Raw genomic sequence first — 23,561 nt, 5'->3', positions numbered from 1 at the left:
GGCCCTACAATATTAAGAGCAAAATGTGCCCAGATCATAGGTGAATTCCACGGCTTATTCTCTGCATTGGTAATGACTTTGGAAAGTGTAACTGAAAAACAAATGACTGGCATGAACAGAATAATGTGCTTTGCATGCAGGCTTCAAAACACAAGGTAAAATTTACATGGAAGCAAATGTTGATTCGCCAAGAGATGTGGAAAATCAGCAGGAGAAACACACTGGAAAGGTTGTGAGAGGAAGAGTAGGGAAGGAGACAGGAACAGGCATATTTTCTCTAGTAGATAGTTGAGTAATTAAGAAAATTGGAGTAAATTGTAGGGTGGGAGGATCAGCCTGGCTGGTAATGAAGCCTGATATCTGATCATGAAACAAAGTTGGAGGCTGAACAGGAACAAGGTTGGGTCTAAGTGAGGAACACAGAGAAAGCTGGAAAGAACCAAGAGGTGAACAGGCTGCTGATGTAACCGGACTTATACTGTGTCTGGAGGCAAAGACACACTGCATCATTTCTGACATCAACATCAACTAACTTCACACCATGTCTTGTGGGTAAGTTTATTGCTCTACATTTTTTCTGATGTTTGTCAACTTTTGTACTTTTTAACCCCAGTTTTTGTCAGTGTGAAGTCTTCTCTACTCTCCTTTTCAGTGTTACTCTATTTGTTCTCCATCTCTGTAACTGCTATTTTTCTGACACTTAAAAAAATCACACTTTTTGTTAAAAACTTGTAAAGGTGTGTGTGTGTGTGTGTGTGTGTGTGTGTGTGTGTGTGTGTGTGTGTGTGTGTGTGTAGTAACCAACAGAGATTTGCTATTAATGGAGCTTTTCCACAACTTCTTGAAATTGCTGCACTTAGTTACTGGTGGAGTAGTACTAAGACTTCTCTGCCGTGTTGCTGTGGTCTAAAGCTCTGTAGAACTGTAGTGTCCATGCTCCCTGGACTCACAACATGGGTAACCTCTGTTAAATACCAATTACTATCTTAATTTGTAGCATCTTCGCTGTCAAAAATTGTTATTAATTCTAAAGTGTTAAATCTGTTAGAAAAATGTGCTAATATAGCCTCATATAAAATCTAATAACACACTATTAAGTTGGTTACATATGTTATAGTTTGACATTACATTATCCTGGCAGGTAAGTAGTTATCAAGCCACTAATGCCTAATGATAGCTAACTAATTTAGGTTTAACAACAGATTGTCATCATTTTTTAATAAGTTCTTTGTTGAAATAATTACATAATTAATCACCAGTCTAACCATGATCAATTCAAACCTAAATTTCTATTTCGTTTTAATCTTAGTAGAAGCCCTTTAAGTTTGCTATATTATACATGTAAGTTCACTTTCCATTACGGTACAGAGATAAATCGTTAGCTAACAGCTAACTGTAGCTACTGTGGGTGGGACCACAGACTGGCATCTTCTATGATTTGTTTGTTGAAATAATTACATACAAATCTCCAGTCTAATCATTCCCATTTCAAACCTACATTTCTAATACTTTTGACGTTTACTAGAAAACTATTTAGCCTAAACTGTTGCTTATAATTTAACTTAAATTACAATAGAAGATAGGCAAATGGTTAGTTAGTGGTTAACTGTAGCTAGTTACTTTCAACAATTATGTTACGACATATATAAAGCTTAGCATTTCACTGTATTAGCTAGCAGCTATTATCTAAGTGTGGTTAGTTACAGACAAGTATATTATTATTATTATTATTATTATTATTATTATTATTATTGTTATTTCAGGGAAGTATTTGAATGATGAATCTTAAGATAATCACATGCATTTTGAACCTAGAATTAAAAAGAATATGGATTGAAACAAAATCTTAAATTTTTGACCTTTAGTATAGTACATAGTACCCTAAATTACATAGTTAGATGCCCATTGTGTATTGTGCTTTGAAATAATGAAAATTATATGCATATAAACACTTGGTGTGTATCATCCTACCACAATACCGTTTTTTGTGAAGCTTCAGTGCTTTGTATTAGGCAAAAAAGCTTTAGCTGTTAACTTGTGAATCTGTGAGTACAATGACACAGAGAGCAGTAGCTGGCGTTAACCACCACCAACGACACCTGCAGAACTGTGCATGTGTGTACAGCAAACTTTCAACACAGTATCAGTGTCACTTTGTGTCTTTGCATATTTATGCCAACTCTAAACAAAACCTAGTGTGCAGCTCACACCATAGATTGCTGGAAAAATAACTGACTTTACATGAATTCAAAACTTGTCTTGTCAAACCCCATGTACAGCTGGTAAACAGGATTTGCAAGTGAAATGTGGATTGTTTCTTATTTCCTAACAGTGTGTTAATGATATATGGTGAACACGTCATTTTTATGGTCTCAGGTCACCTTCCCTATGGTGTAATAGTAGGTAGATTTGTGTTGCACTATGGGGAAAGTGACACTAGTGTCATTTGCAAGCCTTTTCATAACTCACATGATGACAAAAATAATATTACACACATTTCTGTTACACAGGCAGTCTGCATGATGCCAGTCTTCAGATGCAGTTTCACAGTTTCTGTTGCAGTTGTATGATAATGAAGCAAACTTATAGTTGCAAAAGATTTACCAGCTGAAAGCCGCTCTCACACACTAGCACACATATTTATATATAGAGGGGGAAGGTTGAACTGCAAATAAGGAAGTGTTCTGTGAGTCTGACCTTTGTGTGTTGCATTCACACAGACACACACACACACACACACACACACACCTGGAAGTGCAGAGCAAACAGACGGCAGTAGTAGCAGACAGGTGGGCAGGCAGAGGGGAAAAGCTTTGCAAATAACTGACTGAGAAACAGTGTGGGCTTGTTTGTGAAGGAACAAAAACTAATTTTTTTTTTTAGTATTTTTATCTCTGCCCATTTTGGAATTGGTGAACCAGCGCTTTCACTCATGTTTCACTGCTCAGTGTGACAGTGTGAACCATCTCTTCTGCAGCTGTCAGTCAAATCTTTAGCGATGGAGCATCAGACCCCATTAAACTTACTCCGCTCAATTCATTTTTTTTGTGGTCCTCTTTAAAAAAAAAAAGAGGTTGTCTGTTGGAGGAATTCCGGGCTGTCAGCTATTTTTGTTCCTGTCTTGCTTTCACTATTTTGTGAAAGGAGACGCTAAAAGGAAGGAAGGGGAGAGTGAGAGAGAACGACAGAGAGGAGGGGAGACTTATAGACTTATCGAGTGTGAGCGTCTCAGCGAGTGTCAGTTGTTCTCAGAGGCAGCTGTGAAGAGTAAGTGTTTACCTGCTTTCCTTTTCGGACACAGACAGGGCTGGATAGGAGGAGGATTGTTAGAGAGAGGCATAGAGGGAGGAGAGGTGGGGAGTTGGAGGGTTTGTTTTCTAAATGTGTGTGAAAGTGATAATTTTAATGTTGAATGGAAGGACGTCAGTGTCATAAAGTAGAGCAAGCATATGACTGAGAATAAAAGTGACATCTACCATTTAGGTGAAAAAAGTAGAGCAGAACAGACTTTCAGTGTAGGATTCGACATAAAAACCCCATTGTGCTTATGGTTGTGAGTGTGCACATATGCAGGTACAAGCGACTCTCACCAACCACTCTCCTTCTCTTTGGTCCCAGAAGAAGTGAAGAGTCGACATGGTTCGGTGAGTGAAGCCCAACGCTGCTCCATTAGTCAACTCTGGTCGTGTTCTCTGTGTTTTGTGCAAGGCGTGATGACAACTTCTCTGTTTCCATTCCTCCTTCTCTGTCTTTCCCCAGCTGTCGACTCGTCCTCTGTTCCTCTATCATGTGATTTGTTCAGTGTCTGTTTGCGTAAAGAAATTGAGTCATAAGTGATGTTTAAGTTCATTATTTTTGTAGCTTCTTTCTACACATTGATCCTTTATTTCAGTAAAACTTTACTGAAACCATATTCTGCAACTTATTGATGAATGAAAGCTATCAGAGTTAAAGGTTATGTTATATCCATGTGTAATTTTACTCTCAAAACACGTTCATATTCGGTGTTTTGTGGTGACTGTTAATTCTGTTCTCACAACTTCATCTGATGCTTTAACTCTCAAACTGTTTCTGCTGTTTGACCACACACGACTACAAGAAATAAAGACTTTCTTTAGAATCCACAGTTATAAGTGTGGTTGCAGACAAATGCTTTCAGAGAGCTGTTGTTTATAGCAGCAGGTTATTATTTTCTGTATTTTGTTGCTCTTTAGTCCCACTTCCAAAATTCTGGGGTAAGTTACTCAGCTAGATGTAAAAAGTCAGTTTTTTTGGCTTCTTTGGATCAGTTCGGAAGCACATTTTTCCATTGTGAAACTGCTTCAAGAAATGATAAAGTATTTGTTATTTATTAGTGCTGATCATTGTTCACTGAGTCGCTTTGTACTTTTCATGAAATGTATAGGATATATCTGCTTGATGTTTATATCGTATGTACGTGTTAAATTTATTGCGCTCACGTGGTGTACATTGACATAAGATACTGTATATTGAACAGTGACTGCTAGTGTTTTGTTGTTTCTGTCATGAAAATGTTGCTTTAGCTACAGCAGTGCAGGTGTTGGTTTAGGTTTGTTGTTTAGGTATATTTTTGGTGATTTAGGCAAAGTATTGACTAACTTAACATCAGGGTATGCAATACCTTAAAAATTTGATTCTGAGTCAGGTCTTTGCTTAAAAATGGACGAATACTCCTAAAATGAATTCAGTGTGACATGTTGAATGAAATATTTAGTCTTTTCAGTAAAAAAAAAAAAAGTACGAAAAATCTTCATTTTACAAGTCTGTCAAATTTCAAATGTCTATTATTGCTTTTACAAAATCAATCTTTAATTACTTCCATTCTACAAATAGATTTATATGTGATTTTTGTGTGTTGTTTTTGTTACATTAGTAAACATAATGTTTGTATTTTTTGGCCTGTTGGCTGCTTATCTAGTAAAGCAATCACATTCACAAGAAACTGTGAGTTGTAGTGAGTTTTTTAAGTCAGTCAGTGAGTTGATAATCACAAGAATAAAGAAAAGTTGTTAAAAAACTGTCCAGGATGTTATGAAGAGTATATTTTGACCATATGTCTATATAATTATGTTTTGTGCTTTTTTTAGATGAGAGGTTTAAATTCAGGCTGATAATATTCTGACTGTATTCATGTTCTGTGTGTTCAGGTGGTTCCACAGAGACATCACAGGCCTTCAGGCCGAGGACATACTGAAGTTTCGAGGTATGCACGGCAGCTTCTTGGCTCGACCCAGCAAGAAAAACGTAGGAGATTTCTCCCTGTCTGTCAGGTAATAATGTCAGATAAAAACTCTGACCATAAAATTTTTTTTTTAACCTTTATTTTACCAGGTAAGTTAGTTGAGAACTGATTCTCATTTACAATAACGACCTGTCCGTGTTGTTCTTTGTGTCTTGAAAGCACACACTCCTGCTCTTTAAACAAAGCGTCAGGTAGAAAATAAATTAGACAAATAACTATAATTTTTTATTGTAGCCCAGTGGAACATTTGTCTAACCTTCTTTTGTAATCAACTGTTTTTATTGATTTTCAATTTGCACCATTTTTCTAACCTTTAATTATTTCCCTCTCATAACTTTACTGACTGTCTATACATTGTTCTTTATTACAACTGTTTTACAACACTTTGACTAAGAGACATCTGCTGAATATCTAAATATTTTTAATCTACACAGACTGAGCTGAAGTTTTCCACTACACATTGTGAGTTTGATTAAAAAAATTACACTTTGCGTTTAGATTAATTTGTAATTACAATTGTAATCATGCAGAAACATGTTCAGCGTCTCTCTAAATTGATCACTTAAACAGATTAATTGTGAATGTGTTGCAATAAATACTTGTGCAAATAATTAAAGTAATTCGTGCCAAAGTACCAAGTAACAATCAGAATCAAAATATCATCGCTGTCTAAAAATATCATGCAGAAAGTGTTAAGTACAGATAAATGTGATAACTCAAATGCCACAAGGTATGCACAGGAAAGCAAACATCCTGAGTCTTTTACGCGTTAGATTTCATTGATAATGTATTTATTGCTTGTGGTTAAACTTCAAATGTTATTAATGCACGCATTAGTTACTTCAAAAGCATGAAAAACAAACTAATTTTAGAGCATAAAAATCTTTTTTTGGTTCTTCTCATGTTCACTTTTACCTAACAAACACAAATCACACAGACATGAGGCTTAAATCTGAACTGCATTGCAGAATTGTGTTGCTTTAGCTTTGTAACAAAATGGTTATCACTACGCCGATTCAGTGGAGTTTATGTTTTAAAAGGCAGCTAAAGAACCTTTTATTTTGACACATTTTGTATTTTGTTTTATCTCTTTATTTCTCTATTGTCTAATGGGCTCATTTTCTGTGTTTCACTATCTTTCTGTAACTTTATTTCTGTGAAGCACTTTGTGATTTCTCAACTTAATCACTTACTTACAGACACATTCTCACAGCCCTAATTCTAGTATAAAATTAAGAGCACTATATGTGATATATATTTCTATATGCTGTATTTTTCTGGGCACATCTGGTCCAAAATAAGTAAAAAAAAAAAAACTGTCAGTCTAGCATAAGGCGTGGAACTTAAGTATGTGTTTGCTGAAAACACTGAATATAAATCCTATGTTGTCATGTATGTGTTATAGATAAATGCAGCTACGATACACTGCAGATATATGGTAGTTTAACAGCTTTGAAGTTTAAAAAAAAACAGCTCTGTAAGGGTTGGATTTGTGTCCTAATGTACCAAAATGACCTCTGGGACATAAATGTGGCATAACGGAAAAATGTTGTTGCTATGAGCTTTTTTTCTTCTCCTCAGGGTGGGTGAGCAAGTGACCCACATTCGGATCCAAAACACAGGAGACTACTACGACCTGTATGGAGGGGAGAAGTTCGCCACACTGTCAGAGCTGGTGGAGTACTACACGGCGGAGAACGGGATCCTCCAGGACAAGGACGGCACCATCATCGAGCTCAAATACCCCCTAAACTGCTCCGATCCCACCACAGAAAGGTCTGTGTGCTCTTAACTCTTAACCCCCCTCCGCTCTGAACACCCATCACATTAGGGTTAGTGTGGCCCACACTCCCTGACGCCACCTCCACTTTGGGGTTAAGTGTAATTGTGTATATGGTTATGTGGTTAAGTCAACTCTAGTCAAATATGACAGCAGTGTTTCCTGTTGTTGATTTATTGAGGACAAAAAGTATCATTTGTAGGTTTGATGTTTGAGCATTCGCATCTTTTCCTCTGGGGGAATTAAGCCTCTTTAGTATAAATTTAATGTAACACTGTCAGAGAAAATAAACACCCACATTGCAGCCACTAATAAAGCAAAACTGTTGAGCCTTCATTCCTCCATTTGCTGCCATTCAGTGATTATATGTGCTGACATTATTAAATATGGGAAGCACAGAGGACGTTTAATGAAACATTTTCCGAGGGACTGTTGTACTATTCTACTATAGCATTTCCATTTAGTCACAATATACTTGCACTCAGGTTAATTCTGCAGTGGAAAAAAGTAATTCACCTTTATTTATTAACCTTTCCAACACAAAGATCATCATGGAGCAGTGAATCACCATGACAAGACAAATGTCGGTGTATAAAAGAGAATGCTACAAGTAAAATACGGCAATAAACCAATAAACAGACATAAAGTACAACATTCGTTAAAGAGGGCACGGTATTTGTCTAAAAGAAAATGTGTGCTTCCTATGTTTCTATGTTTTGTGAGGTAAAAGCTCAAACAAAATAGAAATTCCCTTGAAAATAATTTTACCTTATGATTTAAGATTCAGAGGAAACAGTATTCGTCTTATAACTAAAAAAATTCAGCATAACTGGCCTTCGTTTCATTCAGAGCACAATTTTTAAAGTGCTCATAAAGCCAGAGAAATGTTTATTATTCTAAGTACACTTCGTGATTGGAGACGTGTTTCCTAATAAACACAACTGTAAGAATGCGTAAAGTCCATGGCTTTGTCTTTACACATAAAACAGTATTTATTATGTACTTGTACGGCCAGAACAACTAGCTGCTTTACATTTTTGACATAAAGAATAAAATAGAAACTGGGGTATGTTTTAACATCAGCCATTATGGCTTTAAGTATTTTTAAGACTTTTTTCTTCCTGCAGACATGAAATATGCGCTGTGTAATATGTCAAATAAGCATAAATCAGGAGTTAAACCAGAATTAGAGCTAATGAAGTTGCTCTGGCGTTTTCTGCCGGCAGAATATACTCATGTTCCCTTGTGGTCTTGTAACTTTACTCCCCTTTTACCTGATTTTTTTTTTTTTTAGTTAATTGTACTGATGAAATATTTCACTGGTGAGAATTCTAATTCTAATAATTCTAATGATTATTTTCCTCTAATGTGTGAATCTTCATGTGAGGAACTCTTAGATAGACATGTAATTTAGTGCAGTGTGTCAAATACAGGTATGAAAAGCACTCTTTTGTGTTTTATTTTCACCTTCCCACATTGTATGTGTGAATTCCATGACATTTCTGGAGGTGGTGTTTGTTGGAGGCTGGTACATAAATCATTACTAAAAGATTTATCCTCCCTGCGGCAGTGAGATGGAAACACTGTGTTAGTGTCTGCTGCATGAAGTAGGTTAATGTCCAACTAGTTGTAATTATCTCATGCAGTTCTGCTCTGTTTATGAGTCAAGGAGGGCACTACTTTCTATCTCGTGTGTGAGTGTATACTTCACCCTGGCTGGAGGCTCTACATCACCCCCCCCCCCAACCCGCTGCATGTCCTTCTCTCTCTGTCAGTTGTCTAACTTCCCTTTTGTTGCTGCGGTTGGAAACTTTAAGTTTTGACACTTTTGAAAGCAATGGCCAGACCCTACTTGTCTTCCTCTATTGCACACTCCATCATGTTCTTGCTCACTCACCGCCTTCCTCATCTCACCCAATCTGTCTCTCATCTCAGCACATGATTACACACACACCTATAGCAGGTCAATGTGTGATGCACTTCATCTTGTTTGTTCTTGTGTAGCTTATCTCTTCTCTGAAAAGAGGATAAAAATAGTCTGAGTCATTAACATCAGAGCATTATTGCATGAAACTGATCAGGGTTATGGGCTGAATAAATGTTGTTGATAAAGCTATGTTGCACATGTTGCATGCTCATATTCACGTCCTAAAAATGGTCACTTTGTAAAAAGTCCTGTTATCAGTTACTCCTCTGCACACACAGTTATTAGCTCCTATACTATTGCACAGAATACTTTTCTTTTTGCTTTTTTTGCATTTTTTTCATGCAAAATGTCCTTTTACAATATATTTAATTTTCTATCAAAGCATAAACTGTGATTTGACAAGTCTGTAAATCAAACAACTCAATGATTAAAAAACATGCAAAACACACTAAAAAGATCAAGAGGGAAGGAGGGTTATTGGTGGATGTTTCATATCGAAGGGGGGCAGGCTAAAAATACTCTGTCCTCTTCAGCCACGAAATCTGTCTTCAGAAATTTTCCGACCACAAAGCAGGAAGTGTAGAAGAAGAAATCGAGAACTGTGCCTAAAATTAAGTCACAACCCAACCCTACTGAGTGTGCCTTCACTCATTTACACACGCTTGACAAAAAGACATGTACGCGCACATACACACACACAGACAAGGTGTTGTACAGTGGTGGACACAGAAATATGACCTGCATATAATAGAAACATCTGTACATGCTGTTTTTAACTATTGAGCTAGTGCTTCTGATTCTGTTGTGGGTTTCTATTTTGGTTTACTGTAACATGTGTATAACTGTCCAGCCTATGCTACCACATTTGAATTTGTCAGACAACCACTGAGCTTTAAATGGATTTGTACATGCTATTCACACTACAGTCAACTGTGTTGCTCTATTATAGTCAGTACGTAACAGTAAAAAATGATCCTAGGATCTTTTGTTTTAACTTTTGGCTCAAAATGCATGTAGCAATTTTTATTGATGCTTTCTCACTGAATACAACCATCATTAAAAATGTCAGCATGGGACAGGTGTTTGCTGCTTATCTGTCTTCCGCTAAATTATAACCACGAATAAACCCAAATTTAACCCAGAGCACAAATACATTTATACATGTGGCAGAAGCTACATCATTACTCATGAGTGTTTTTTTGTGTCTCAGGTGGTACCACGGTCACCTGTCGGGGCCAAATGCAGAGAAACTGCTCGCTGCACGAGACGACGCAGGGATGTTCCTGGTCAGAGAGTCTCTGTCCAAACCAGGAGACTTTGTCCTGTCGGTTCTTACGGACGAGAAGAACAAAACAGGAGGAAAGAGAGTCTCTCACATCAAGATAATGTGTCAGGTTTGAGCTGGTCCTTTTCTTTGTGTGCTTCAGTGTGAGACAGTCTAAATATGTGGTATGCAAAATGGTATGTGGTATGGGCGTACAAAGAGCGGTTTACTTAACATGAACCAAATTAGATGTGCCCAAAACATTACATTTATGTCACATACAGTAAATTCACTCGGGTATTCCTAAATTTATGCAATGCACTTTGAAATAGGTTAAAAAGTATCATTTCCTCAGTATTAGGCAATGAAGACTGTAGTTCATCTTTTAACTCTGCTGGTCATAAATGTCAGTGTTTACTGAAACAAGTAGTTTAACTTCAGCTTCTTTATTCCCAGGTTTAAAAGACAACTAATTAGTGAAACCAAAAAGGTTATACTGACATTATGAAATGTGTAAGTAGAATGACTTGAATAACATGCACAGCACAGCGACATATCAGGTCACATCCATTTTAAAAAGTAATTTTCATAGATTGTAGTGTTCTGTCATCGCTTACCTTCAGGCTTTTTGCATTTTTTTTTAGCAGTGGTTAACCCCATAGAAAACACAGTTCAGTCCTCAGTTATATGAGGAGCCTTGTTTTCCTGCACTGCTGAGTGCAGAAGATTAACAAGAGATTACGGGAAGGGTCACAAAGGGCTTTTGATAAACATGTGGCAAAGATCAGGTGAGTTTCCTGACACTACTCAGCTCTAGTACTCAGAGCACATTGACTGGTTGTGAGGCTGGATGAATGAGAAGACATATGTAAAAAAAACCAACAACAACTATTCATTCAGTGAAATATGTCACATCTACTGTATGTCCCAGTGGTACTAGCAAGCAGTCATTACATAAAATAACATCTTTGTTATTATTTCAGTAGTGAATTTAACATTTAATAAATGCTTGCAACACACTATTATGTGGTTTTAAACAGATATAACTGTTTTTCAACCTTGGGATCGGGACCCCACGTGGGGTTGCCTGGAATTCAAATGGGGTCGCCTGAAATTTCTAGTAATTGATTAAAAAAAAAAAAAAAAATACTCGTAAAAAATATATGGTGAGTTGAGAGAGACAATCCCAATACATAAAAGACATGACAAACTGTGAGTCTGAAACTGAAGCACTGTGGTTCTGTTTATCTTTCAAATGTTCATTGTGGTCGGTTTCAGATGCTGCAGCTCTTTCCTAGTTAAATAGTTTGAGTTCTTGTTTGTTCAGTATTAATTGTCAGCCTTGTAAATAAAAGCTGGACTGACTGTACATATCCTGACCAAGGCAAATAAAATTCTCACTTTGTGCAGTAATCTACACCTGGCTTTCCTGCCTCCGTCCATAATGATATACATTATGTAGACTAAATGTCCTCTAAAATTAATGTTGGTTTTTTTTTTGCAACATAGTATAGCAAACTATTACATTATCAAAAACAAATTAGTTTCAGCAAAGAAAAAAAAGTCTCCATTTTGAATGTCTGGGGTCACCAGAAATTTGTGAAGTTAAAATGGGGTCACGAGCCAAAAAAGGTTGGGAAACACTGAGATATAAGTACAGTTTTAATACCATCTTGTCTGTCTTATCTCATTATTCACCAGCTTCCCCTTATGGCTGCACAGAGGAAGAGTTTTTGTCAACAGAGACATTTATAACCATAATTGCCAACAACTTTTTAAACACTAAATGATTATATTACATTCTTTTATTGAGTTAAGTTATGCAATTTTTTTTTATTATAAACCCCCCCAGATCTTTATTATTACTTAAAGTAAATAAAATGGTCATCCTTAATTACCTCTACTGAAACAATCTTTATCCATTTAAAAAGACTGTGACAAATGCATCTACAGTACATAGCAAAATATGCACTGAACACTGCATTTTTAACCAGTTTGGTTGACTGTGTGTTTGCAGTGTGACATTGTGACATTGTGCGTGTTTGTGTGTTCAGAATGACAGGTATACAGTGGGAGGTTCAGAGGCGTTCGACACACTGACAGACTTGGTGGAGTTCTACAAACGCAAAGGCATCGAGGAGATGTCTGGGAACTGGGTGCATCTCAAACAGGTGAACGGGGCTTTCTAAAATTACATGTAAAACTTGTTATTAAAAGCCACATTTGGTGTGACACCACACATACACACCAACATTAAATATCACAGAGATTCAAAAAACAGAAACTGGCCTTTGTGAGTTATTGTAGAAGCAGAGCAGCGCAGCCCACAGATAGGAAGTATTACTCACACTTATGTCGGTATGTGGCCGATGATGTGTGTTACATTCATTGGTTCTTTAAAAGTTTATTTTGAAATTTTTTCATCTTTCTTTCTGTCATTATCTGTTGTCCTGGCAGCCTTATTACTCAACCAGAGTGAATGCAGCAGATATCGACAGCAGAGTGAAGCAGCTGGACCAGACCACGCAGCTCCTGCAGGAGGGCGAGGGAGAACAGGCCAAGAGCAAGGCGGGATTCTGGGAAGAGTTTGACGTAAGATTTCATTTCTGTACCACAAGGCTTTAACTCTAGCATAAGAAACATGCTCTTTTCCCTATAATGAGATGCATGTATTTAAACACAGGGTATCATATTATAATTAGATGGAAACAGGCCTTTTACATCTCTGTACCTACTTCCTAACTGAGGGCATCTGGTAGTTACAGGGAAAATGCTACCATCTTGTGGTTCACAGTGTCACATTACATAACGACATCAACTAGCAACAAGTGCATTATATCTGCGCAGGTACTGACCAAATACTCAGAATACTAATGCAAAGTAAAAATGTCTATATTAAAAGAGATGGTGATGACAATGACTGCAAAGTGTTGTCATCTGTAACATTCCTATAAAATGTCAGGAAATTAACAAAAAATGGCACAAGATGAAGACTAGCAATGCCTTGTTTGTTGCAGTAGTCCAAAGCCATATATGTTCAGTTTATGATGATTAAAAAATGCAACAAGCTGTCATAATTGGGAAGCCAAAACTAGACATAAACACCCCTGAATTCAGTCTAATCGACTGACTGATAAATTGCCTCATCTCTAATGGTGACACACATCTTGTAAGAACAAAAAAAAAAAAGTTTTCACTTACACCAGATTTTGGCTGCAGGATTTTTGGAATGATTTACTCCATATCACACCCTTCTTACTGATAGTTTAATAGTTTCATTACAGCAACAGTGCAATACTGAACTCATGCTTTTCTGCCAACTCCTGTTACTACCAAGTCGGGGGTCAGTAGTAGTCCATTCTGTTCCCTATGTGTGCACTACAGTGTGTATTTGGACATGTTCCTCTCCTTTTAGGCTCTCCAAAAGTTGGAGGCGAAGGTGAAGAAGAGCCGAGAGGAGGGTCAGAGGCCTGAAAACAAGAGCAAAAACAGATACAAGAACATTCTTCCCTGTAGGTTTTTTTTTTCATCACTATCATTAAGCTCCAAATGAACCACAGCTTATGAACAGGAACTGTTTGAATTTCTCATAATTATCCTTCCTTTTTTTCCTCCCACAAGTCAACGACACCAGGGTCATCCTGCAGGACACTGATCCTGAAGTTGTGGGGTCAGATTACATTAATGCCAACTATGTGAGAGTAAGTCTCCAAAGTCACTGGTCTCAAAAGAAGAAAAACAATGAATCATCTAAAACTGCTGATCAGTATTTTTCATCTTCCCTCGTATTTTAGCTTGTTTATTTTTTTCAGCGCATTCACTGGTTTGTTTTATGTTTGCAGAACACCCTGTGGGAGTGTGGAGATCAAAAAGTTTACATTGCTACTCAGGGCTGCCTAGCAACAACAGTCAATGATTTCTGGCAAATGGTATGGCAGGAGAACACGAGGGTGATTGTCATGACAACAAGAGAGGTCGAGAAAGGGCGGGTCAGTATTAAACGAGAAATCGGACACAGAGTGTTTTTTTACATTTTCAAATGACTATATATTCATATTTGTTGTTTTAATTTCTAGTAAAGTTTTTTCTTGTTGTTTTGATCTCTATTTATTTACTTATTTTAACTTATGTGCTTATTAATAATTCCTGTTCCTGAGTCTTAATTAAGTTTTTTTTTAGCTTGTTGTTATATTCTTTGCCCTTCTTATGCTATAGCCCATGTTCTACCTTGACTTCTAAATGTTATTACTACCTTTGTCTGTAAAGCACTTTGGGTCAACTTCTGTTGTTCTTAAATGCGCTTTAGAAATAAACTGACTTGACTTGACTACAACCATGACACACTGAAAATCTCGAAATAGTTGCTGTGTCTGAGTACAAACTCAGACACAGCAACAATGTTTGTACTGAGGTACATAAGCTTGCGTTGGGGGTAGCCCAACAAGATTCTCTTCACACTTACTTATGATGTGTTGTTGTATCTCCTTTTGCAAGACTGAATAAATTCACAAGGACAACTCTGACTCTGAAGATTATTTGATTATCAGAAATTTCTACAACACTGCCGTTATGAGAAACACTACTTCACACTACTTAGTGGTGTTTTATTTAAAATGTGAATTATCTGCAGCTCACAGCTGCTCAATACTGTATATCACACTTCTAATCAGCATTGAAGTTGACTTTAAAGTTCTTGTCAAACTCCTGTAGCGTCTGAGATACAAACAGACAGGTGGTTTTGTGAATCTTGTTTGTCAGATTACATCAGGAGGGGTCACAGTTTCTTCTTCTGCTTAAATACTGTAATAAAGTCCTAAAAGAGTAAACCATATCAGAAAATGTTTTTCCTCTCTATAGCTTTTCACTTCCTTTTTTTCACTTCCATATATTTGCGCATGGGTTGTAACTTAGTAACTTACTAGTGTTCTCTTTTTTTTTGGGCAGAATAAATGTGTGCCCTATTGGCCGGACATTAAGAGCTCCAAGGAGATGGGGCCGTACGTGGTGAGCTGTGAGTCTGAAAGGGAAGCTGCTGATTATAAAATCAGAGTCCTGGAGATTTATCCCATGGACAGGGTAACCACCACACACTAACATCCTTCCTCACTGCACTCATGTTTCTTTTAATATTGTTTTACTGATAATGCCACTGTTTTTTGTTTTTTTTTGTCTTTTTACAGCCCAAACTTTCTCGAACCATCTGGCACTACCAGTACCTGAGCTGGCCTGACCACGGCGTCCCCCAGGAGCCCGGCGGCGTCCTCAGCTTCCTCTGTCAAGTGAATTCCAAACAGGCTGAATATCCTGACGCGGGGCCCATGATTGTCCACTGCAGGTACTGCACAGTCAGGAAACACTGTGTGACGGCTGCAATGGGTACCATTTACAATAGATATTTATGTCAGGACTTTTCTTGAGATGCTGTTACTGGGTGCTGAGTTTGTAGAAGAACATGGAATTTACAAAATGGAAATTGTACAACAGTAGAGTAAATTGCAGCAGAGGTTCACGACTATGAGACTTATTGTAACATGCTGAAATGGTGAACAGTGTTTCATATTCTTCCTGTCCACAGAAAAACATGTATCTGAAATAGTCTTGATTTTTAGTGTTTTTAAGGAAGTTTTCCCTTCCCATTTTTACATTTTAGTTTGTTTATGTGGTTCTCACATGACTGCAACAACAATTTAAAGTGCTTTTACTTAGGAAGGATGAGGGATGAGCAAAGATGAAGGATCTGAATACTTTTCCACTACAGTTCAAGATAATGTTTTCAGAACAGATGTTTATTTTAAAATATGTAATGTAAAAAGACAACAACGGTAGATCCAGTCAAATGTATCCACTATCCACCACTATCCACTATAAAACGTTTTCTTGTGAGATCAGACTGATCTTGACCTTTGACCTATGGCCACCAAAATCTCGTCAGTTCAAGTGGATATTTGTGTCAAATTTGAACAAAGTCCCTCAAGGCATTCCTGAAATATAGAGCTCATCTATATCATAAAAGCCAAGTTGCCTCCGTGTGCATGTGTGTGTGTGTGTGTGTGTATGTCTCAGGAATCACACAAAATCCAGAAAGAGCTGACTGCTGCAGTTTGGCATACTTTTGTATTTTTGGTCAAAGAAGACAGTAGTAAAAACGACAAGTTGATAGGACCAATATTTTGGGAGATAGTAATATTGGAATTCAATAGCCTTACAATCACGTTTCTATGCCCAGAGCGCTTTGGTGGTGACTGCTCGACAGATACTGTACAGCATGCACAAATACACAACAGCATAAAAACTACCACATCTAGAACCTGTGGATCCCCATGGGTCAATGCACTAGTAAGAGTGAAGTCAGCATAAAATGTCATCAAATTGTCATTTTGTTTAATTACACATTTGTATGAAATTGTCTTTATAATTGACGGATTAAGTTGTGAGTTAAAGCCAAAAACAGGTTTTGTGAAATCACCACCAAAATATATTCACGTCAGCAAACATAAGTGCACAATGTTTGAAGACTTCTTGTCAAGGTATTTCTGGAGATATCACATTGTAAAATGAGGGGAAATCAACTGATAGATCTAATATAAATCTATGAAAGCATCTAAAAACCGTTAAACATTATTATATCCTCACATTCCGGAAACTTTAGAGAACTCACCTTATTAGTCACATGTTGCTTAACAATTAATTATCATCCTTTTCACTTTTTGTTTGTGTTAATCATTACATTGTTTTAGCGCAATTTGATAGTAGGTCTTCAGTAACAATTAATAACAGCAATTTCATTTGGGCAAATTTTTTCACTTCTTTAGTTGCTGAAATCTTTCCATTTTAGAAGGGTTTTCCAAATATTGTCTCCATCACAGGTTCAAACCCCCCAAAAATCTTAAATTTGTGTTTAAAAAAAATCATAGTACCTGTTTATTTTGCAAAGTTTCCCAGATGTCATAATGTTAAATCGGGTAAAAGTACTTGGTGGTTTAAAATTCAGGCGATCATTTTTTCAGGATTAAGATTAGTAGTAGCTGAACAAAAGGTTTTTTAGTCAAATGACAGTTTATCCTTTTGGAATTTAACCCGTGTGATGCAAGCAATGCTGTAGCTGCTTGAGCTTAGTTAAAAACCTTTGGTTACATGATTATTTGACCCTTGTATTGATGTATGTTCACAAAGATTTACAGCATCAACAATACAGTGATTTAATCAGAGTCTACTCAAGGCTCCTTTTCACAGGTCATATTTTATATTTTAGATATTTTCATATTTTTCTTATCTCGTGTTTCACATTGAAATTTTTTTTTAAATAATTTGATATACACAAAATTTTCAAGCATCTCTCAACCCTTCAGCTGTATATTTTGACACCACGTGGTTAAGAAAACAATATAATGGTTGGATTAAGATCCTGGTAATTCTGACTGGTCACATTTTACTGTTTTCATTTTTTTGTTGAAGTGTCTTGATTTTGATTGTAAATGGAAAGAAGTGTTTACTTTCTGCTGTCAATGTGTGCAGTGCTGGAATTGGTCGGACGGGCACCATCGTGGTGATTGACATGATCCTTGACACCATTGATACTCTAGGTAAAAAAGACTTTAAATGTTATCTGTTGTTTTCATTTGTAAAAAAAAATTGTTTCCATCTAATTATCTCCTCCTCCTCCGTTCCTTTCCTTTGTTTTGTCTCCAGGTCTGGATTGTGATCTTGACATCCCCAAATTCATCCAGATGGTGAGAGAGCAGCGTTCAGGGATGGTCCAGACTGAGGCCCAGTACAAGTTCATTTACCTGGCTGTGTCCGAGTACATACAGACCACCAAGGCTAAAGAGAGCGCCTCCATGGTGAGCTGAGGGACCAGGCTAAGGGGAGGGTCTGTCACTCAAACTAAAATCGAGCAAAAGACTAGAGCTTTTTCCTTGGTGAAAAAAATATTGATTGATACCAGGAGAGGAAAAAATGGAATTCCAGAAAAGGAAACATAGATGTGTGTCAATAGGGTTTTAGTGGTTTACTTCAGGTTTGAACACCTGCACCTGGTTAATGACAGCAGAGTGATAAGTTATCAGAGAGCCACTTGTGACGGATGAACATTGATCCAGACACAGAGAGAAAACAGCTAAACCAGCGTGACCTGTCTGTGTTTGAGAAATACTGCAGTAGTCATAACTGAACCTTCCTCGGCTTCTCTTTTCCCCAGGAAGCTGAGACGGAGTATGGAAATCTGCAACTCAAGCACCAACCAGCGAGCAGGAAGGTCTCAAAGTGAGTGGGCTGGTTTGTGTGTCAGTGTCTGACAAATGGAGGCATGGGGCTGAAAAGTGTGTGTGTCTGTGTGAAAACTGGATGTCCCTAATACATTCACACTCCTCCTCTAAACCTCACGCTGCCGTCCTACTTTCTTTTAAATAACATAACTTAGTCACAGTCTTCACCCTGATGTCAGCAGTTTCGGGAAGAAGCTGCAGGCAAAGAAGGAGGAGGTGTGGGTGGAGGGAGGATACTTAGTTGTTGCAGCTGGTCCTAAGAATTTTTTTCTTTTTTAACTCAGATGCACAAACAAATATGCATGTCAAGTCAAGTCAGTTTATTTATAAAGCACATTTAAAAACAACAGAAGATGACCCAAAGTGCTTTACAGACAAAGGTAGTAATAACATTTAGAAACCAGAGTAGAACACGGGCTACAGCATAAGAAAACCAAAGAATATAAAACAACTTAAAAAAAAATAAAATTAAGACTCAGGGATAGCAATTATCAATAAGCACACAAGTTAAAATAAGTAAATAAATAGAGATGAAAACAACAAGAACATTTTAATAAATAGAGATTAAAACAACAAAATATGTGCATGTGTGTATTTTTATGAGGCAGCAGCTGCATGTGTTTTCTAACGGAAATATTTAGGTCCTTTAGCTCATGTTAACCTAATTTTTCTCACATCGATAAATAAATTAATGCATTTCAACATGCTATTTGTAATTGCTTTCAGTATGTATGAGGCACTGAGTGTTAAAAAATCACCTGCACCTTTTCCACTTTATTTAGCAAATATGTTTAAAGAAATTCTTACTTTAGCTCAACCTTTACTCAACCTCTTTCTGTCATTTTTACACATTCACCACAGTTTCATTGAGCACACAATGTCAATAAAGGCTAGCCATTGTAGAACGACATTAAATTCTATTCTATTCTATTCTATTCTATTCTATTCTATTCTATTCTATTCTATTGTATTCTATTCTATTCTATTCTATGTGACCTACATTAGCAATTACACGTGTTGTTTTACATGAAGTTCTCAGACATGAAAAGAAAAAAAAAAAAAAACTAAAAGTGAATAAATTGAGATATGTATTCAAAAAGTGTAACCGAACTTTTAGTTGGGATCACACCATTATGTCAGTACAGTGGGAGCTAGATGCTAACAGCTGACATAGGTAGCTTTACGTTTATCAGAATACTCATATGTTCACTATTTTAGTTTTAAAGTTTAAATTTTAGGATATTTTGTGTCTCTTTTAAAAGGAAAAAGAGGAGATAAATTAGATTAATCATACTTACATTTATATGTGAGCAGACATGTAAGTGTTAATGCTAAATAAATATAGAGGCTAATGCTAATTTTAATTTCTGCTAATTTGGCAAGTGGTCATGACTTAAAGTTGTTAAAGTTTTTAACTGATAGCAGAAATATAGGAAAAATTTTGGCGGACTTTCTGAAAGTGAACAAATGTTCAGTTATAATGCAATAGAATTTATCCTAAAAGGAAAAGGGAAACAATTACTGAGAAATTCATGGCAATCCAATTCAAAACTTTACTTAATATCAACATCAATTATTGTTTAAAAGTCATGTTGGTGTGAATCTAAAACTCATGATCACTAAAATATTGTCCTCCTTAACTGATATAATAATAATAATAATAATAATAATAATAATAATAATAATAATAGTTATCAATGCTTGTCTTTTTCTTTTTCGTTCTGTCATGTGATGTTTGAAAACAATTGCTACCTGTTATTGAGTTATTAAAGGTCATACTTGTTCAGTATATGACCATTATATTCAACAAATATGACTGGTAGTAACCTCACTACCTGCCATATTTGCTCAGTCTTTTACATGCAGACTCATAAATATATTTTACAGCTACTTTTCCTCACTATGTTTATTTTAAAGTTTTATAAGCTGCTTCATCAGACACACACTGAGTTGCAGTGTTACGTTGACCGACACATTTTACCATGTTTCTGTTGTCTTGTCTAAATGTTTTTGTGACCTTTGGGCCTGGGTACTCATGTATGAAAAGCTTAATTAACCAATTAGGAACAAAAGAAGAACTCTCATTCACCGACCAGTTTAGCACCACACACAGTAAACTTTGCCCTACTTGGACCATTTTTATCCAGCAGCTTTTAGTGATGAAAGTAAGTCATTCTCATGCAACAGTTGCATTTATTAATCTCTCCAGTTTCTGGACTTTTTTCTGCACTGTGTCTAATCAGCGTTTTCCAGCGTTCACATCTAATGAGCTCTTCCTTCTCTTTCCAGAAATAAGGACGACGTTTATGAGAATCTATCAAAAGCAAAGAAAGACACAAAGAAGCAGAAGTCAGACAAGAAAAGTGGCTCAGTGAGGAAAAGATAGAAGTTTATCAAAGTTTATCATTTATTATATTTATACAGGCACTCCTTTGTGAAAGAGTTGGTTTTGTACAAGAGATCTTAAATGAAATAAGAATAATGTTGAAAAACAGAGTTGACAATAACTCATTGATGTTTTACATGTTACATGAATACTCGGTGGATGTTTCTTAAAAATAAAGGTAGAGTATGACTGCACACTTTGTCACATTTGTCTTTTTTCAGTTATTTGAATAAATATATACAATGTTTTATAAAAGCAGAGGTTTTTTTCCAGTTGGTAATGATTATAAATCACTTTTGCTGTAAAATATTAGCCAAGGCTCTCAGACAGTAACTCCTGTTGTTTGTTTTTTTTACAATTTATTTTTCCTTTGCACATACACAGTATATCTACAGTGCGTAATAAAATAGAAAAAAGTATAACTTTCTCTCAGTTTCAGACTAATTGACTTTTTTGTAAATAAACATAGTCTAATGTTGGAGTTGTTATTACTTTAGCCATTTGTTGATGTAATAGTTTTCTCAACAGCGCTATCAAAGGTAATAATTCACAGACTAATGACTAATATCATGTGAGAGATTGTTTGGTCAAGATTGTTTGGTCAGACAGTAGTGATGCTGACTATTCATCAACAAGCTTGTCCCTTAAAGTGGAACTCCAACCCCGTTTTGAGTGGAACTCCCCCCATTGCATGACTCTGAACAGTACTGCAAGAGGTGAGGAGGGTCTGAATGATGTACTTAATATTGGTCTTGTTCTTTGCTGCTATAACACTATAAATTTCCCTAGTACTGGATTAATAAAGGATTATCTTTAATTGTTAAATGCATTCTATATTTGAATATTTTTGTTGAATTACCTTGAAGTTACAGAGTCTTTTCTCACAGGGAAGTGGAGTCTTGAGGTGTTCTTCCAACTTACCAGACTGGCCAGACAATACCAGTACTTCTACAGCCCCTTCAATCAGCTATTTCCAGTTTCCACTTTGTCACTGTTGGACTTGAGTGTTTTAACAAATTCATTCAGATCCAAACAATACAGAAACCATGTGATTAAGGCTGTGGTAAGAGTCATTACGTTGGAATACACCAACATAATGGATTCACAACCCATTGGAAAATAAACAGTTTTGGTCAGTCTCCCACTGAAGGACAGGACAGGACATTATTATCAGCTGTTTATGTAACTTCATTGATGAATGAAGAATGATCCCTTATGGGTGACCCTGCGGCAGCATCATGGTGGGAAGGACCAGGCTTAGTTTAAGACAGGAAGTGCTGTGTTTTTAGTGACTAGCATTTGTGTGTTTCATCATAATTATATAGAAACATGAAACAAGAAACATGAATATAGAAAGACAAATAAATGAATTTCAAAGCAGCTATATGTAATATTTCCTCTATGGTATATTGGAATATGATATCATTACAGATTGAACATGGAACAGATTGAAGGTGCAGCTCAAAGAATATCCAAACATCAGCCAGTTTCAAAAGAGGTTTGAAGAGATGGTTTATACACGGTATAAAATTGAAGGAGGTGTTTGAGTACAACCAGGTTACTGTGTTTTGTTTTTTTTTTTTGGGTGTTTGTTGATTTATTGTTATGTTTTGTTTGATTGCTATCGTTGTTCACTTTGTCTTATTGTTTACTTTATTGTGTATTCATTTTGAATTGCCTTTGAGGATGTATGTATGTATATATGTATGTATTTACTTTTCTGGTATGTCAATATAAGTATGTATGTATGTATGTGTGTATGTGAAGATGATAAGCAAGGTTAACTATTTTGATTTTTCAAATATGCTGATAGGAAGCTAAAGGACAGACTGTTGCGTGGAGAAGAGGTGGGATTAAATAAATTATACTTCCACTCCTTTTCCAATGTGTGAATGAAGTCATACTTTGTTTTCATACATTTTTTCATGTTTTCTTGCAACCTGTTTTATTTCTAAGGACTAAGTAGGATTACTTTTGTTTTGTTGCATATTCAAAATAAACTAAACTCGACTGACCTGAAGTGTTCAGATTGAAGAGCTATGAAATTATGTGAAAGATGCCAGTGTATTGGTTTGTAAAATGTAGATTATGAACCAAATCAATCCATGCTCCTTTATGTGGCCTCTAGTGGTTTATGTGACCACTAGAGGGAGTAGTGAGTCCCTCTGTTGGTCCTCTATGGCACAGGTGTCAAACTCCGGTCCTCGAGGGCTTCTGCAGAGTTGGATGATAGGCTTATCATTTGAATCAGGTGTGTTGGAAGAGGGAAACATCTAAAACATGCAGGATACCGGCCCTTGAGGATCTGAGTTTGACACCCCTGCTCTATGGTGTCGAAAACTAACACCACTTTGAACAAAGCATCAGAAAGTGACAAGATGTGATGAGAACCTCTAAGAAATAACTTTTAGAGTCAAATAAAGTGACAAAGTGATAAAAGCTAGAAGCACTGTTGTTGTTTTCACCACTGGGCACAGAACTAAATGAAAAGAATGGAGTTTGGTGCAGAAATCAGTGTTTCCTCTACATGGGTGAGTTTGATTATGAGGCTTATGAAGATATAAAGTTATTATGTGATGTTATTATCTTCACAAAGTTGACCATTTATTGATCCATGTCATTGCCTCGATATGTGCCTGCTGTCTCTCGGCAGGGCCCAGAGCCAAGTGTCGCTGTT

The 23,561-nt window shown here is 36.5% G+C and overlaps 1 protein-coding gene across 6 annotated transcripts; it reads left to right on the top strand.

Annotated features, from left to right (window-relative positions):
• The first annotated feature begins 235 nt into the window (after positions 1-235).
• Positions 236-21,139, top strand: ptpn6 (protein tyrosine phosphatase non-receptor type 6). 6 transcript variants are annotated; one of them, XM_030159023.1, is made up of 16 exons: positions 2,895-3,267; positions 3,622-3,644; positions 5,169-5,291; positions 6,845-7,039; positions 10,181-10,364; positions 12,289-12,405; positions 12,692-12,826; positions 13,650-13,746; positions 13,856-13,935; positions 14,077-14,223; positions 15,179-15,310; positions 15,415-15,569; positions 17,750-17,817; positions 17,924-18,075; positions 18,432-18,496; positions 20,788-21,139. In XM_030159023.1, exons 2-16 carry the CDS (start codon positions 3,637-3,639, stop codon positions 20,882-20,884), a joined length of 1,755 nt encoding a protein of 584 aa, XP_030014883.1. In that variant the 5' UTR covers positions 2,895-3,267; positions 3,622-3,636; the 3' UTR covers positions 20,885-21,139. The 6 variants fall into 6 exon arrangements, with proteins under 6 accessions (XP_030014885.1, XP_030014880.1, XP_030014883.1 ...); XM_030159022.1 differs by having other exon boundaries at positions 3,619-3,644; XM_030159021.1 differs by having other exon boundaries at positions 3,574-3,644.
• The last annotated feature ends 2,422 nt before the right edge of the window (positions 21,140-23,561 follow it).

This window comes from Sphaeramia orbicularis, chromosome 16, assembly GCF_902148855.1.
Source record: "Sphaeramia orbicularis chromosome 16, fSphaOr1.1, whole genome shotgun sequence".
Lineage (NCBI taxonomy): Eukaryota > Metazoa > Chordata > Actinopteri > Kurtiformes > Apogonidae > Sphaeramia > Sphaeramia orbicularis.
The sequence above is the reverse complement of the archived record's forward strand: the minus strand, read 5'-3'. Positions and strand labels throughout refer to the sequence as shown.

Coding starts and splice junctions, on each gene's coding strand:
- ptpn6 (XM_030159020.1), top strand. Junction 12,827..13,649: donor GATTCTGGGAAGAGTTTGAC/GTAAGATTTCAT, acceptor CTCTCCTTTTAG/GCTCTCCAAAAGTTGGAGGC. Junction 17,818..17,923: donor TGACACCATTGATACTCTAG/GTAAAAAAGACT, acceptor TTTTGTCTCCAG/GTCTGGATTGTGATCTTGAC.